The sequence below is a fragment of the Lucilia cuprina genome, chromosome 4 (assembly GCF_022045245.1).
Source record: "Lucilia cuprina isolate Lc7/37 chromosome 4, ASM2204524v1, whole genome shotgun sequence".
In the NCBI taxonomy this organism is placed as follows: Eukaryota; Metazoa; Arthropoda; class Insecta; order Diptera; family Calliphoridae; genus Lucilia; species Lucilia cuprina.
The window spans coordinates 26,979,107-26,995,646 of record NC_060952.1 but is presented as its reverse complement, the minus strand read 5'-3'; the positions used below and the strand labels follow the sequence as shown (position 1 = coordinate 26,995,646).

The 16,540-nt window shown below is 28.1% G+C and overlaps 3 protein-coding genes across 5 annotated transcripts in view; 1 reads left to right on the top strand and 2 right to left on the bottom strand.

Annotated features, from left to right (window-relative positions):
* The first annotated feature begins 272 nt into the window (after window positions 1-272).
* On the top strand, window positions 273-11,249 carry LOC111690655 (ionotropic receptor 93a). The gene is made up of 13 exons (XM_046950448.1): window positions 273-525; window positions 2,339-2,475; window positions 2,533-3,012; window positions 3,076-3,243; window positions 3,348-3,450; window positions 3,509-3,654; window positions 3,716-3,883; window positions 3,941-4,006; window positions 5,899-6,054; window positions 6,147-6,297; window positions 6,364-6,584; window positions 10,637-11,054; window positions 11,116-11,249. Exons 1-13 carry the CDS (start codon window positions 273-275, stop codon window positions 11,211-11,213), a joined length of 2,565 nt encoding a protein of 854 aa, XP_046806404.1. The 3' UTR covers window positions 11,214-11,249.
* On the bottom strand, window positions 11,247-12,207 carry LOC111690682. Its single transcript, XM_023453221.2, has 3 exons — window positions 12,141-12,207; window positions 11,794-11,882; window positions 11,247-11,685 (listed from the first exon to the last, which is right to left on the bottom strand). The coding sequence occupies exons 2-3, from the start codon at window positions 11,869-11,871 to the stop codon at window positions 11,365-11,367; spliced, it is 399 nt and encodes a 132-aa protein (XP_023308989.1). The 5' UTR covers window positions 11,872-11,882; window positions 12,141-12,207; the 3' UTR covers window positions 11,247-11,364.
* Window positions 12,208-13,984: 1,777 nt separating this feature from the next.
* LOC111690477 (protein single-minded) overlaps window positions 13,985-16,540 on the bottom strand; it is a 40,998-nt gene continuing 38,442 nt past the window's right edge. For all 3 annotated transcript variants that reach the window (XM_046950249.1, XM_046950248.1, XM_023452959.2), the window contains exons 7-9: window positions 16,372-16,478; window positions 15,914-16,061; window positions 13,985-15,414 (exon numbers count right to left, since the gene is read on the bottom strand). In XM_046950249.1, coding sequence (XP_046806205.1) covers window positions 14,184-15,414; window positions 15,914-16,061; window positions 16,372-16,478 — 1,486 coding nt within the window. In that variant the 3' untranslated portion in view covers window positions 13,985-14,183. The remainder of the gene's footprint in view (window positions 15,415-15,913; window positions 16,062-16,371; window positions 16,479-16,540) is intronic.

The window sequence follows — 16,540 nt, the reverse complement described above, 5'->3', positions numbered from 1 at the left end:
AATAGCAACAAAAACAAAATAAAAGACAAAACTATTTACGGTATTTTGATTTTACCCCCAGTATTATTCTCACTTTCAATTTCACCTGCGTTCGGTCAATGATTCTATAACAATTTTTCATTAAATTTTTCATTATAATCTTCCTTGAACTCACACGCAAAATTAAATTGTTTTTCCTTTTATATTGTTTTGTTTTAAGTTTCTAAAGGACTATTGAACACTCATGGGTGTTATAGTCTTTCAGTTAAGTTTTAACATTTAAGCAGCTAACAATGAAACTCTTAAAAATTTTACATATTTTTCATATTTTACAAATATGTTTCGCTCAATATAATGATTATTCATCGTTTCTCAGTTCGAATGCATCGTTGGCAGTTGTGGTCGATCAAGAATATATGCGTCAGCATAATGAGAACATAATAGCACATTTTCAGAAGATTTTAAGTGATACAATACGTGAAAATTTAAAAAATGGTGGTTTAAATGTTAAATATTTTACTTGGAGTGGCATACGTTTAAAGAAGGGTAAGTTGAAGAAAAATTTGGAAGAGATTGTGACAATGAGGTCTTCATATCTTGCGAAAATGTGATTAAAATTTTAAAGCAATAGAGTTACATAAGTAGCTGTTAATAATGAGCAGGGAAACCTAAAACATGCTCTAAAAAAAGTGGTTTAAGCGCTTTAAATATGCCGTAAAAAACTCAAAATATGCTCTTAAAACTTAAAATATATGCTCCAAAAATAAATTTTTTTTATTATTTTTTAACATTGAAAAGCTCAATAAGACTGAAATTGTAATGAAATAATAAATGTTTAATGTCATATTCTATATCCTACAACATTTTTTATAAATGTTTCATCTCATAGTTTGAAGAACTAGTATAATATAATTCCGTTTTACGTTCAGATAACCAATAAATAACATGAAACCATTTGGTCCCCAAAAAACATATTTCAAACGACAAAGTTTGACATATTTCTTCCAATTGTATTCATAGCTTTAAAACTGACATTTTAATCGGTGTTGTCATAAATTCCAATAATTAGTTTTTTAATCTATAAAAATGGATTGATCTCATGAAATCAAAAGTAATCGGTTTTATGTCTGATTTAAAATATAATGCTTTTTTGAATAAAAAACTATAACATAACGAAATTTTTTTTCAAAATTATAAAATAGGCTAAAAAATTAAAAAAAAATAGAATTATTTTTTTTAAAAGAGTTTTGAAAAAATATTAAAAATATATAAAAACGAAAAAAAAGCGAAAACATCAAAATATGCACTAAAAGAGTAAAATATGCTCTAAAAACTCGAAAATATGCCTTAAATATGCTAAAAAGTCAAATCATGCAAATTTATGCTCTTATGGGTAAAATATGCAAAAATATGCTCTAACAAATCGATGCCAAAATTCTCAAATTGGTCTGAAACGTGTAAATATCTTATCCATGAGTTCATACGACGCACCACAAAAAACATGCATTTGCATATTTTGGTTTCCCTGATAATGAGTATCTACGCTCTTTAAAGTATGTGTACAAATCTTAAAATAGATTTTGCACCATCCCAAATATGAAAGTTGTATTTCGACACTTGAAATATTTTAGAGAACAACGACATTAATTATTATGTCAAAAATGTCATACGACGCACCACAAAAAACATGCATTTGCATATTTTGGTTTCCCTGATAATGAGTATCTACGCTCTTTAAAGTATGTGTACAAATCTTAAAATAGATTTTGCACCAGCCCAAATATGAAAGTTGTATTTTGACACTTGAAATATTTTAGAGAACAACGACATTAATTATTATGTCAAAAATAACAATAGCTTCAATTGCATAATAGTGACATCATCCAAAAATTTTAAAGATTGTAAAATGACATCGACTACATGAATGGATGGCGGGTTATGTTCGTCAGTATCAATAGTCTAGTCTATAGTCTAGTCTATAGTCTAGTCTATAGTCTAGTCTATAGTCTAGTCTATAGTCTAGTCTATAGTCTAGTCTATAGTCTAGTCTATAGTCTAGTCTATAGTCTAGTCTATAGTCTAGTCTATAGTCTAGTCTATAGTCTAGTCTATAGTCTAGTCTATAGTCTAGTCTATAGTCTAGTCTATAGTCTAGTCTATAGTCTAGTCTATAGTCTAGTCTATAGTCTAGTCCATAGTAATCGCTTTTTGTCGCTTGCAAAGTATGACTTGCATTATTTTTTTGGTGTATGAAAAAGGATATAGCGTCAACATAACCAAACCTATTGTAAATTTTAACATGTGATATTTTTATAGCTTATGACAGCTAGTGTGGTAAAGCAAACTGTTTTTTTTTTAGAATTTTTAGCCGCTATGACTGTGATGGATTGTGAAACTACATGGAAATTTTTTGAAACTACGCGTTTGTCATCGATATTACATATATCAATAACTGATTCAGATTGTCCTCGGTTACCACTAAATGAAGCTATAATGGTAATGTAAAAAATTTCATTGAATTTCATCAACATAGCTAATTAACTACATTTACAGATACCCTCTGTTGGCATTTCAAAAGAATTTCCACAAATGATGTTAGATGCTAAAGTTCAAAAAATACTCAAATGGAAAACTGCTATCGTAATGATGGATGAAACAATAGTAAATCAAAATACTAAACTAGTGGAATCGGTAGTGCATGAAGGCACAAATAATATTGTACCAATAGCACTTTATCTCTATGGCATTAATGATCAGTTGAGATCACAAAAGAAACGACAAGCTATTCGTGAGGCATTGCAACCATTTCAGACAAACTCTCAAAATTCACATAATTTCATAATATTTTCCAAATTTTACGAAGATATTATAGAAGTTGCAGAAAATATGAATATGTTTCATGCGAAAAATCAATGGTTGTTTTTCGTTCTAGAAGAACATCGGCGAGACTTTGACGCTTTAACGGTGACACAAAATTTACAGGAGGGAACGAATATAGCATTTGTTTTGAATGAGACTTCGTCGGATTGTGTGGTTAGTTTAAAAGTATTTATTGTTAAGGATATTGAATATTTTTTTGTTTTAATTTATATTTAGAATTCGTTAAATTGTACGATTGAGGATGTAAGTAGAGCTTTTGTTTCATCGATATCTAAACTTATCTCTGAAGAACAATCTATATACGGTGAAATATCTGATGAAGAATGGGAGGCCTTGAGATATTCGAAAAGTGAAAAACAAAATGAGATATTAAGGATAATGAAGGTGATTTTAAAATAGATTTTTGTTTTGATAAGTTGATAAAGTATAAAGGATTCTAACGGAGAGTAAAATTACATTTGTTTCTTAAAATAATATAATCTTTTTAGGAACATTTAAAGTATCATAGTAAATGTGAAAGTTGTTCTAGATGGCGCATCGACACGGCTATAAACTGGGGTAAATCTCAAGAACATAAAAGGTTTCCACAAGGTAATATAAATTCAAAATAATTAAGCATAACATAGAAATAACAAAAATTGCTTTTTAGTTTCTTCAAATAGTCGTAATAGAAATTTTGAATTCAAAAATGTGGGTTATTGGTCACCGTTATTGGGGTTTGTTACACAAGATTTAGCTTTCCCTCATGCCATACATTATTTCCGTAATATAACGTTGGATATATTAACAGTACATGTAAGTAAATATATTGTATGATATAAAATTAATATAATTTTAAAAACTTTATTATTTACAGAATCCTCCCTGGCAAATTTTGAAAAAAGATAATAGAGGCAATATAATCGAACATTCAGGAATTGTTATGGAGATTGTCAAAGAATTATCGCGTATGTTAAATTTTAGCTATAAACTTTATGATGCTCATGCTTTTACTAATGATGAACAAATGGGTCAAAATGATACGGTAGGTTTTATTTTGTCTCAATTTAATAAGTGTTTTATAATTTGTTTTATTTTGTAGGATTTATTGGGTACACTTACGTACATAATACCCTATCAAGTGGTTGAATTGCTTCAATCGAATAAAGTAAGTTTGTATGATATTTAAAAAGTGAATTATCGTTAAAAAAATATTTAGTATAATATCTAAAACTCGCAAACAGACGTACATATGTATTTATTTATACCCTACACCACTTTAGTGGGAAATATTGGTTCTATACCCACCTTACTCTTTCTACTATACGGGACACCGGTGTCGTAAGATTTTTTTACATTTTTCTTGATTTAGAGCGTTATTTTGAGGTCACAGCTACAGTAAAGGATTATTTTCAAAGAAAAATAGAGCTTGATGTCACTACATGCTAAGAAGAATAATATTTTGCGAAATTCTTCAAGAACACTTTTTTCATCAAAATATAAAGTGTGGTGAAGTCATATCCATAAAAAGTCCAGCGGTTTAGTTTTGTGCATGAAAGGGTTAAAGTATATCAATATTTGACTTAGACCCCATACAACCATACCCCAAAATTGTAATAATTATGTTAAATGTTCTATGTGTATGTGTAAATCAGTTTTCAAAAGACCCAGTTATCTGCGAGATCGGAATCTTCAATAATTCTTCCAGATATATTTACGTATATATACTTAACTAAAAACAATCAAATTCGGACCTTAACCCTTTCACACACAAAACTAAACCGCTAGACTTTTATTGATTTGACTTCACCACACACTTTATTTTGACGTATATCGATAATTTTTGATTAAAAATTAAAAATGTGAAGGATATCGCAGTACAGTATCCTTGTTGGCATATAGTGACTTTAAATTCTAAAAAATAACGTATTTATACCCTACACCACTATAGTGGGGAGGGTATTATGCGTTTGTGCTGATGTTTGTAAAACCCAAAAATATTGGTTCTAGACCCATCTTAAAGTATACCAATCGCCCAGAATCACTTTCTGAGTCGATTTAGCTATGTCCGTCTGTCTGCCTTTCTGTCTCTCTGTCTGTGTGTCCATGTAAACCTTGTGCGCACGCTACAAGTTGCAATTTTCAAAATAATTTGATGAAATTTGGCACATATTCTTTACTTTTGGTTCAAGGACGAACGCTATTGAAAATTGTTGAAATCGGTACAAAACTTAGATTTTGAAAATTTAATCAAAAATTGCTTCTTTAGAAAAGCGAAAGAAGCACATCCTTGTTATTGGATACGAACATAATAATTAAGAATATAGTGACTGGATTAAATGAGATCCTATAAAAAGGGTTCGGGTTTTAGTTCCTTTCCTTCTTCAAAATGCACTTTTTTAATTTTGTATAATAATGAACCTAGAAATATGAAATTTAGCATGTAGAGTCCGGATTAAATGAAAAACCATGTAAGAAAATCCTCTTACATGGTCTATTCTCGGTCTTCAAAATGTACTTTTATTAGTTTCTATAATTTTGAATCATAAAATTAAGCATAGAGTAAATAAGAAGTACTTTTTCGATATTTTTTTTTAATTTTCTATAATATTAACCTAGTAACATAAAATTGAGCATGTAGAGCCTTAAGTAAATGAGAATCTTTAAAATAGGACTTTTTCGATATTTAATAGGTACTTTTTTGATTTTTTATAATATTAAAACTAGAAGTATGAAATTAAAAATGTTAAGAACGGACTAAGTAAGAACATATATTTAAAAGAAAACCTTTTCAATGTTAAACCAAGAAATATATGTTAATGAAAATCTATAGAAAAGGATTTTTGTTGCATATTTGTTCTATGACTAGTACTTTTTGGTGTTTATGGATACATCTAGCACCCTGATTGAATGAAACTCTAAAAAATGCATTTTCTTTAACTTTTTTTATTAACAAACGATCCTTTTTGAAATAATATTCATACTGTTTTATAACACATCATGGCGAAGAGTGAAGTGTATTAAACACAGCCCGATATAAAAATTTTACGTTTTTTGCAGTTTTTTATGGCAGCTGTAGCAGCAACAATAGACGAGCCGGATAAGAAACATTTCAATTATACAATACCTATAAGTATTCAGAAATATTCATTTCTATCGCGAAAACCAGATGAAGTTAGTCGTATATATTTATTTACGGCACCATTTACATTAGAGGTAATAGTTTAAATTAGATAATTGCATTTAAAATCCAATTATATATGGTGTAATAGATCCTTACAAAAAACTCTTATTCAAAATATTTTCAGACCTGGGCTTCACTAATTGGTGTAATTTTAATAACATCACCGGTACTTTATGTCATAAATCGTTTAGTACCGACGCAACATTTAAAAGTTAAAGGTTTTTGTACTATCAAAAATTGTTTTTGGTATATTTACGGAGCTTTATTGCAACAAGGTAATGGATGTTGATAAGAAATTTTTGATTTATTTACATAAATATATATTTTTATATCAATTAAAGGTGGCATGTACTTACCTCAAGCTGATAGCGGTCGTTTAGTTATTGGCTTTTGGTGGATTGTTGTTATAGTTCTGGTTACAACATATTGTGGTAATCTTGTAGCATTTTTAACGTTTCCGAAATTTCAACCGGGTTTAGATTATTTTTTTCAACTCTTTAAACATGGCGAGTATGAACAATTGGGTTTACGTAATGGTACATTTTTCGAAAAATATGCAATGGTGAGTTAATTTTTAATACGTTTTTTTTTTTTTCAAAAAACAAAATATCACTTGTACATAATACTTATTTTCAATATAACACTGTAGTTCGTTAAAATTTAAATTTAATATTTATTTAATTGCAATTAAATCTTAGTAGTTTAAATTTGCCAAAATTTATTTAATAAAATCATTTAGTGTCTCGGCTGGTGATAAACCATGCTATATTTAACTAGTAAAAGAGTTGATAGTCAGGTCATAAACCTACTAAACTAACTAAACACAGCTCGACAATAATGGTTGGCAAAGGTTGAAAAAAGAAAATTTTTAAATAATAACTGGTTGAAAACAAAACACCTTCACAGTTTTTGGATTAAAATTATTCGATTTAACTCAAACTTTAGATGCATATTTCCTATATATTACTTGAAAGTTTTATATAAAATCCATAACAGTAGAGAATATGGTCAGTTTTCTAAAAATGTTTCCAAAAAATTGTTTGATCCGAAATCATGAAGATATCGACTTGATTTTTTACTATTTTATTCCCTTTCTTGTAGGGTTCTATAAATCGACTTTCGAATTATCGAACAATTGACTTTTTGTCGCAAAAAGTCAAAGTCGACTATCGTCTATGAAAAACGTCGAAAAGTCGACTGTGTAAATAAAAGTCGAAAAGTCTTAAAGGGTCAAAAAAAAGTTGAAAATTCGAAAATAGAAAAAAAGTCAAAAATAGTCGAAAATTTTAAAAAAGTGGAAAAAATAGTAAAAAACTCTTAAATAGTCGGAAAACCTCGAAAAAAGTAAAATAATAGTCAAAATAGTCGAAAAAAGTGAAAAATATTCAAAAAGTCGAAAAAAGTTGAAAATGGCGTAAAAATCAGAAAAGTCGAAAATAGTAGAAAAAAGTCAAAAATAGTCAAAAATTTTAAAAAAAGTTGAAAAAACGTCAAAAACTCTAAAATAGTCGGAAAAATTAAAAAAAATGTTTGTAAATAGTCAAAAAGTCGAAAAGTCAAAAAAAAGGTCGATAAGAGTCGACTATTTATAAAATACTAAAAGTCAAAAAGTCTAAAAGTCGACTTTTAACTAAATGAAAAAAGTCGACTTTGCATAACTATGCAAAAAGTCGACTTTAACTAAATGCAAATGCCTAAAAGTCTACTTTTCGTTTCAACTATAGAGACCTACTTTCTTGTTGTTTTTATGTGACATGTAATAGGTATTTTTTTAAATTTTAAAATTTAAACAAAAAAATTTTAAATTGGAGTTTTGAAACTGTCGCCTGAAGAGTTTCCCATTTATGACTAAATGACCGGAAGGCTTTGTATTAAATTTTACAAATTTTTGATATGTTTTGTTGTTTTATATCTTATTTAGACAATAATTGAATATATAGTTATTATTTACGTAATAATCCCAAAATATTAATTTAAAGCCAAAATATTGTAAACATCGTATTTCCCCTGAGAGCCTTGGTGTCTCCAGGTAGCGTCGCCTTACCAAATTAAATTTTTCCAGAATAGATTTCCATAACTTTAAGTAAAAGTCTAGATTTAGATATTCGCAAATTATGTAAAATTACAGAATTTTATATTTGAGAGTCCAAAGAAATGTTGAAAATTTCTTTCTGTTTTATGTTTGAATAAAATTATGGACTGTCAAGCATTAATCTCGTTATTTCTATAACAAAGTATAATTTATTCTAAGCTATCTTTAAAATTGATTAATTCTTTTTTTAATTTGAATGAAATAACGGCAAATTACAACTTTTTAAAGTTAACTTATGAATTTTCCAACTGAATTCCTAATAGCTCTTCATGTCAAAAAAAGTTGAAAGCTTTTATAACAATATGGCTTCACTGAAAACTATCGAGCTTCTCTTAACATAACATTTCTGCCAAGAATTTTTTAAAATAGTTTTAAGCCGCTAAATATAATTGCACTCTTTAACTAATACTTTTACAAAGTAAAGTAACAATTAAACTTTATATTTATGTAATTTTTAATTTAGTTTCTAAAATTTAAAAAAAACACTGCACTAGCAGAATTAACGAAATACCGCACTAATAGAAAATGACTAAACTAAAATGTCAGAAAGAAATGATGCCACTCTGTACTGTCATGTTATGTTAAGTTATGAGGTTGCCAATGTGTTTGAACATGTTTGAAAACCCTTTTCCGGTGAGCCACTAATAGGAAACTAGCTAAACGTTATTTTGAAAATATATTTAAACAAATATTTCATAAATACCTTAAAAAGTTGTTAGTTTTTGTATTAAAATCAAAATTTATATATTTTTATGTTATTAGTTAATATTGACAGCATTTTCTTTGTGAATAATATTTTCTGTTATATAAATTAACTTTTTTTATTTAATTTTGTATTTTTATGTTTTATTTACTTTTTATTATAGCTTTTTGTGAAATTTTTATTAAAACTATTAATATAAACTATTTATGTTAATTCTTTTCATCATTTCTTTTAATTTAATTTTCAAATTTAAATTCAAATTTAAAATTCCTAACGGCAAATTGCTCAAAATACTAAATTTGTGTTGCCCTATGTTTTAAATTTGCAATGTAGCCACATTTGACATTTGTCTTGTGTTAGCACATTTTTTCACATATGGCATCACCAAAAAACAACTTGGCTTCTCTTGCATTAATTTTCACTGACAAAATTTTGCAAAGTGATTTTCTTTGTTAATTTCATTTGCACTAAGAAACTAACACTTCACACCGATAAAGTAACATTTAGATTTCATTTTTATTACACTTTTATTATTGTTTTTGAACTTTATACAATATTTTTTTTTGCAAAAAACACATTACACTACGGACAACGATACACCGGGCTAAAAGTACGCGAAAAACTGACAGCTGTTGACATATCTGCAAATGGTTGCCAATTAGTTTTAGTTTAACATTATCCAATTGGATAATGTTTGCTAATTTGAAATATAATAAGAACGTTGCATTTGAAATAAAATTTAAAAAATATATATGTAAAGTCAAAAGCAAAAAAAAATTAATAAAATACTTGAACATTTCTGATTGGGAAAATACTTCTAAAATTATAAAATAGGGTTTTCAATAAGAAAATATAAAAAGTGTAATATTCAGTGATGTTTTAATTACTAAATTAGTTTTAGTTTAACATTATCCAATTGGATAATGTTTGCTAATTTGAAATTTAATAAGAACGTTGCATTTAAAATGAAATTTTAAAAAGGTATACTTAAAGTGATTTTTAATTTGATCTAAATCGGATCGTCAAAAAAAGCAATAAAAGTTAATAAAATACTTGAACATTTCTCATTGGGAAAACACTTCTTAAATTAAAAAATAGGGTTTTCAATAAGAAAATATAAGAAGAGTAATATTCAATGATGTTTTAATTACTAAATTTCTTTCAGTATTGGACAAAAGAGTTTCTTATGAGAAAACTTAAGATTTAGGGAAAAATACTGTCAGAACATCATTAAACCAGCTAACTTCGGTTTATTTTTACATTAATTCAAAACATAGTTCAGGTTCTACAAATTCGATAAGTTTCCAATAAATCTTTGTATACATATCCATCAATTGCGATTTTCATTAGATGTTGGACTTATTATAGCTAAATGAAACTGGCACCACACCATGGGGTATTGCTCACACAGTAAAATTGCTTTCCATGATAAAATGCTTTAATTACTATTATAATTATTGTGCCTTAAATTATAATTTTTGGGCCATTTAATATTATTCCCCATTTTAGAGCGTTTTAATTTAAAGGACTATGTGATAATCAGACCACGGTTTCCATGTAAGATCTACCTTCCAAAACTAATTAAAATTGCAAATTTCAAGAGTAATTTTTCTTGTATAAACATATACGAATCAATTTTTCTAATTCTTTAATCGTCCCATAAGAAGCCTTAGGTCCCATATAATATCCACATTCGAAAATCATTAAATTATGGAAAATTAAAAATTCACTTGTGTATATATTATCTTGAAAATGTCTAATTATTGTTTCCATCTGAAACGTCATTACATTTTTATTATTAATAAATTTATTCCTACAGACATCTACACGCAATGAATTTCACAAATATTTAGAACTGGCCACCATTTACAATAACATGAAAGAGGAAAATATACAAGCTGTCAAAGATGGTGAACGTGTGAATATTGATTGGCGCATTAATTTGCAATTAATAATACAAAATCATTTCGAAAAGGATAAAGAATGTAAATTTTCTCTCGGCAAGGAGAATTTTCTAGACGAACAAATAGGTTTGATGGTGCCCAGCAATAGTCCTTATTTAAATTTGATAAATGAACAAATTACTAGACTCAGTCAAATGGGTTTCATAGAAAGATGGCATCAAACAAATTTACCCTCAATGGATAAATGCAGCGGCCGAGGAGTACTTAGACAAATAACAAATCATAAAGTTAATTTGGACGATATGCAAGGATGTTTCCTAGTTCTGCTACTGGGTAGGTTTTCTTACTATAAAGCTTTATACTGAAAATACATTAACTATTCTTATATTTAAAGGTTTCCTATTGGCTTTCTTTGTTATTTTAATTGAGTATTGGCTGCATATTTGGCATTTACATCGCAGTGGTATAAATCAAACTTTCTTTTCCAATTGAATTGTAATAAATAATAAAACTTATTTGAATCGATTAGTTTTTTGTTTGTTTGTTTTTTTATGTATTTGTTTACTTTGAAAAAAAGCTAAAATGATTTTTAGTTTTGTATATACACTACAAATAATTATCTGTGAGACACACCATCTTCCGCTTAAGCAGAGTTGGCGTTGGGGCCACGACGACGACCGAATCCGGGTACAATGTTGACGAAACGACGGTTGTATTGGATACGTCTCTTAGCACGACCGGTCTTCTTCTTTTTCTTTTCTTGCTTCTCTACCTTGGGGGTTTGACCCTTAACTTTACCGGCACGAGCCAATGAACCGTGCACTTTACCACCCAACATTGGGATGGTGATATCCAATTCGAAGGAGGACAAGGCAGAGATGGGGGTTTCGTTGGCCAAAGCATTGCCTTCACAATTCAAAGTGAATTCCTCAATATCATAACCATGGAGTTGGGCAATTTGAGCCTATAAAAAGAAAACAACAACAAAACAAATACAATTAATAAACAATTCAACTGCACACAAAAAGTGAGGTTATATTGAGTACGAAATTAATTTGTACTCCAGACATACCTTAACGGCAGCAATATTAGCATCTTGTTGAACCTCAAGGGTTTCGACACATTCCAAACCACGTACAAACAACTGCATGTTGATGTGCTCTACAATTATTATAAAATAAATAAAATTAGTATTTCACCACTTGTTTTTTGCTTATCTATAGCAATGTCACTTTTTGGCGTGCCACCAACAAAACACGTGTATATCTACATTTTTCTTAAAATTCCCTCAAACACTTATTTGTTTTAAACAATTTCTTACTACACTAATTTAAGCATAATTTGTTTTTTTAATTTTTGCAACTTTTGTAGCATTTTTTTAAAGAAATTCTAGTAAAATTTCATAAAAATTATTTTTACCTTGTCACTTGTGTGAGGATTTACGAAAAAAGAAAGATGGCCGTGTATCTTCGAAAATGTGTCATTTTTTCGTTCGAGTCTCGTTTATTCGTAATGTCAAATGTTCGAAAACAGTGTTGCATTTGGTGAGTAGTTATACATACACAGTGTTGTAGTTAAGTGGTTACACATTTATGTTGGAATTAATAATTATTTATAAATTGTTTTGTATAGAAATAATGGGCTGATTTTTTTAATAAATTATAATCTCTTTAGTAGGTTTCTATAAATTGACTTTCATAGAATGGCCAATCAACTTTTCATTTGCAGAAACACGTCAGTAAGTCGACTTTATTAAAAAAAATTAAAAGTTGACTTTTTAAATGATAGACGAAACATTTAAAGAGAGGCGAAAAGTCTAAATTAGAATAAGAAACATTAAAAGTTTTGATTAGGGTTCTATAAATCGACTTTCGAATAATCGAACAATCGACTTTTTGTCAAAAAAGTCGAAAAGTCGAAGTCGACTATTTTGTTCTAAATAAGTCGATAACTCGACTATCGTCTGTGAAAAATTCGAAAAGTCGACTTTGTAAATAAAAGACAAAATAACTCGACTTTTTGCAATTGACTTTGTTTGTTTCAATTGTTTTAATTTGCAAAATCGATTAGATTTTTGCAAAACAAGATCGTATTTATGGAGCAAAATATTCGACTTAAACTTATTCGAAAACAGTTCTTTGAAATTCTTAAATAAGGGATGCCATATCTTTACGATAATATTCGAAACTAGGGTTCTATAGTTGAAACGAAAAGTCGACTTTTCGACTTTTTGCAATTTATGAAAAGTTGACTTTTCGACTTTCGACTTTTTGCATTAATATTAATATTATTACTATTATTATTAAAATTAATTAATAATAAATTAAAATTTATTTATATTTTTTCTATTTGTTGCAATTTTTTGAGTTTTTTCGACTTCTTTCTATTTTCGACTTTTTCCGACTATTTTCCGATTTTTTCCGATTTCTTTCGACTTTTTTCGTCTTTTTTCGAATTTTTGACATTTTTCGACTTTTAATTACAAAGTCGACAAAAAGCCGATTGTTCGATTATTCGAAAGTCGATTTATAGAACCCTATTCGAAACATAATGGAATGTGAGAAGTTTACAACGATTTGCAGTTAATAATTTACTCTTTTAAAAACTGTTAAAGGTTTAAATAAAATTTTGGATTTAGTTAAAATAACTAGATTTTCATGTTAATTATCACTTTATTTTTTTTAATTTGTTTGTTCTGTTTTCTTCTTATTTAAATATATATTTATGTATATATATATTATTTATAGAAAAACTTATAATTATAAATACAAATATTTATTTCTTTGTTTTTTTTTAATTATTAATATTATAATATATAGATTTTTACTAATAAACAAATTTTTTATTTCTTTTATAACTTATATACTTACAATTTTTATATATATGGGGATTAGGCATACACATGATTTCTTTCTTATATATTTACAAATGAGATATTCCACAAAAAAATATATATAATTACAACTAAACAAAATGTGTGTTTTTATATGTTAGATATATATTTAAAAAATAATAAATTGTTTAAATTAATATAATATTAAATAACTTACAATTACAGAAGATAACAATTTAAATAAAAAATGCTTGTTAGTAAATAAAATATTAAAAAAAAGTTAATATTTAATTTGAAGAATAAATAAAATGTATATAATATTTGAATAGATTTATGTAAAAAGATAAAAATAATAAATTAAAATTAAATCATAAATAAATAAAAAAAATCAAATTTTAATATAAAATTATTAATAAGTTAAATAGATTTTATATGTTTTTAGTAAAGATATTTGATTTCATAAAAAATGGCTCAGCCATATTTATTTTATTTTATAATTTTCTATATCAAATAGCATTGCAACAATAGAAATTAATAGAAAAACTTATTAATTGTAGATTTTTTGTAGCGGTGGCTGAAGAAGAAGAGGTTTCTTTAGAAGTTTTTGAAATAATCAAAAACTTTAAAGGTTAATGCACATAATCATTGTTTATATAATGTTGGGGCTCAACTATAACGCTGGTATAGTGGGGTCCATCGACATTTTTAAAGGTTTCCGTAAAACTATTCGCTACAATATGTTGCTGTGGCTGATGTTGCTGGTGCTGATTTTGATTCGAGTGTTGTTGTCCATGTTGCTGTAGTTCTAATTGTGTTAGAGAGTGATGTTGCGCTGTAGATTGATGATCTAGTGGCGTTAAATGATGTCCTTGTAAAGGAGAAACTAGTTCGGTTAAAGTGTTGTGTTGTAAATGATGTTGTTGCTGATGCTGTTGCTGCTGCTGTTGTTGCTGATGATGCAATTGGTGGGAACTACTATCTGAGAAATAATTCAATTCAAAACTATGACTGAGATCACTGTAGGTGGTTTGCGGTGAAGTCCCATTAACTATGGAAGCATTACCCGTTGACAATTGTCTTTCACTCTCTGAACTACTCGAACAACTATTCGAATTGGCCGAGAAGGGACGTATCAAAGAGGCAGCTGTTACATCTACGGTGGCATCATAATAATAATTATTATTACTATAATATGAACTGCTGCCACTTGTGGTATCGGGATATTGATGCATATGTTCATGAGTTAAAGAACTGCTAGAACTCACTATTGACTCATTGACCGGATATAATTGGGTATAGCTAAGATTTGCCGGAGGCTGATGAGGATCCATTATATCTAGTATGTGTTGTTGCTGTTGTTGTGGATTTATTGCTTGATGTTGCATATGTTCAGTTTGATGGTGGTGATGATGATGATGGTGATGCTGGTGCGGGTGATGTTGTTGTTGTAGTGGCTGATGTTGATGATCATTATGAAGTGCTGTTTGTTGTTGTGGTGTTGTTGGCGTCGTTTGATGTTGACTTAGGTAACCATTATTGTTACTACTACTTGAACTACTATTTGTACTTAAAACTGGTGTCACCGCTGTTGACAAATGACCCACCGTCGACTCGTAGCAGGCCTCCAATTTAGGACTTGTACTTATAACGCTGGGAGTTAAACCGCTGGCAGTTGTATGTCTCAGCACAGAGTTGGCACCATTGTTTAGTGCTGAAACTGAATGTGGTACATTAGCAACGGCTGCTGCATGACTGGCATGTAGGGCTGGTGTTGGTATGGGTGCTGGCGTTGAGATGGGTTCAGTTTTGATAACACCCGTTTGGATATCATTAAGTACTAAGTCTTTGGCCTCTTGTTCACTAAAATTTATAAAAAAAAACGAAATTTAATAAAAAATTATTTCTAACAAACTGTTACTTCTTTACAAAACGAGAGTTATTAAGACCTAAATCCATTTTTTATTTTTGAACAATTTTTATATTTATCAAAAAATGTCTATAAGAATTTTAACGATTTTTTTATAAATTAAAATATTTTCAAAAATTTTCTTTTAATTGATATTTTATCGAACATTTTCTTTCAATTAAGATAATTTTCTATATATTTAAAATTTTTAAAAATTAATCGAACATTTTTGAAATATGTATATCAAAATTTTTTTAAAACTTATAGAAACAATTATTAAAATTTATCAAACTTTTTAAGAGATTTATAAAAAAATGTCTATAAATTTCACTGAATTATTCCCAAATTGCGAGATATGCATATGACATCCAAGACATATGGGCGGACGGACATAACCTAATTTATTTAGGATCAATAATGTATAGGACACTTAACTGTTAATTTATTACTTACCTTAAAACATAATTTACACTAACAATGCAAACTTGTCGCGAAGAACGACTATTGTGCACCAAGGTGGCATAGGATTGCACCCAAACCCAACCGCCACCCTTTGTTAGAAAACGATAATATTTGGTGGTAACTTGTCCTTTATACAAAACTGTAAATAAACAAATGAAATCAAAATGAAATAAATTTTTAAATTCCAAAAACAAAACAATGATCCTATGCAATTTCCAAAAAAGGATTAAACGCTTATGATTGAATGAAAAATAAAATACAAAATTTTAATGTTTTGTTAAAGCACAAGTTCTAATAAAAACAATAACAATTAAAATAAACATGCTAAACATTTTAATAACAATAACAAAAGTTTATATTAAAACCAAAAAGTGGTTGTTGGAAATTGACGAATTTATATTAAGGACATAATATTTTATGGTTTAAAAAAAGGAAGAACTGCTACTTACGTATCTGATGTGATATACGCATGTTCACTATATCCTGCACATGTATATACTGATACAAAGTCTTCTCAATAAGTTCTTGAGGTTCATAACCAGTAAGTTGTGCTACTCTGTAAAAGAAGAGCAAAAAAAAATATTAAAAATAACAATAAATTTTATGTATATTATGTTT

What these genes read in the sequence shown, in the direction of transcription:
- LOC111690655 (XM_046950448.1), top strand. Translation starts at nt 273, where the DNA reads ATGAAACTCTTAAAAATTTTACATATTTTTCATATTTTACAAATATGT. An exon ending in CACTAAATGAAGCTATAATG is followed by an intron (nt 2,476 to 2,532) that starts GTAATGTAAAAA and finishes CTACATTTACAG; the next exon opens with ATACCCTCTGTTGGCATTTC. An exon ending in CGGAGCTTTATTGCAACAAG is followed by an intron (nt 6,298 to 6,363) that starts GTAATGGATGTT and finishes TATCAATTAAAG; the next exon opens with GTGGCATGTACTTACCTCAA.
- LOC111690682 (XM_023453221.2), bottom strand. Translation starts at nt 11,871, where the DNA reads ATGCAGTTGTTTGTACGTGGTTTGGAATGTGTCGAAACCCTTGAGGTT. An exon ending in CTAATATTGCTGCCGTTAAG is followed by an intron (nt 11,686 to 11,793) that starts GTATGTCTGGAG and finishes TTCTTTTTATAG; the next exon opens with GCTCAAATTGCCCAACTCCA.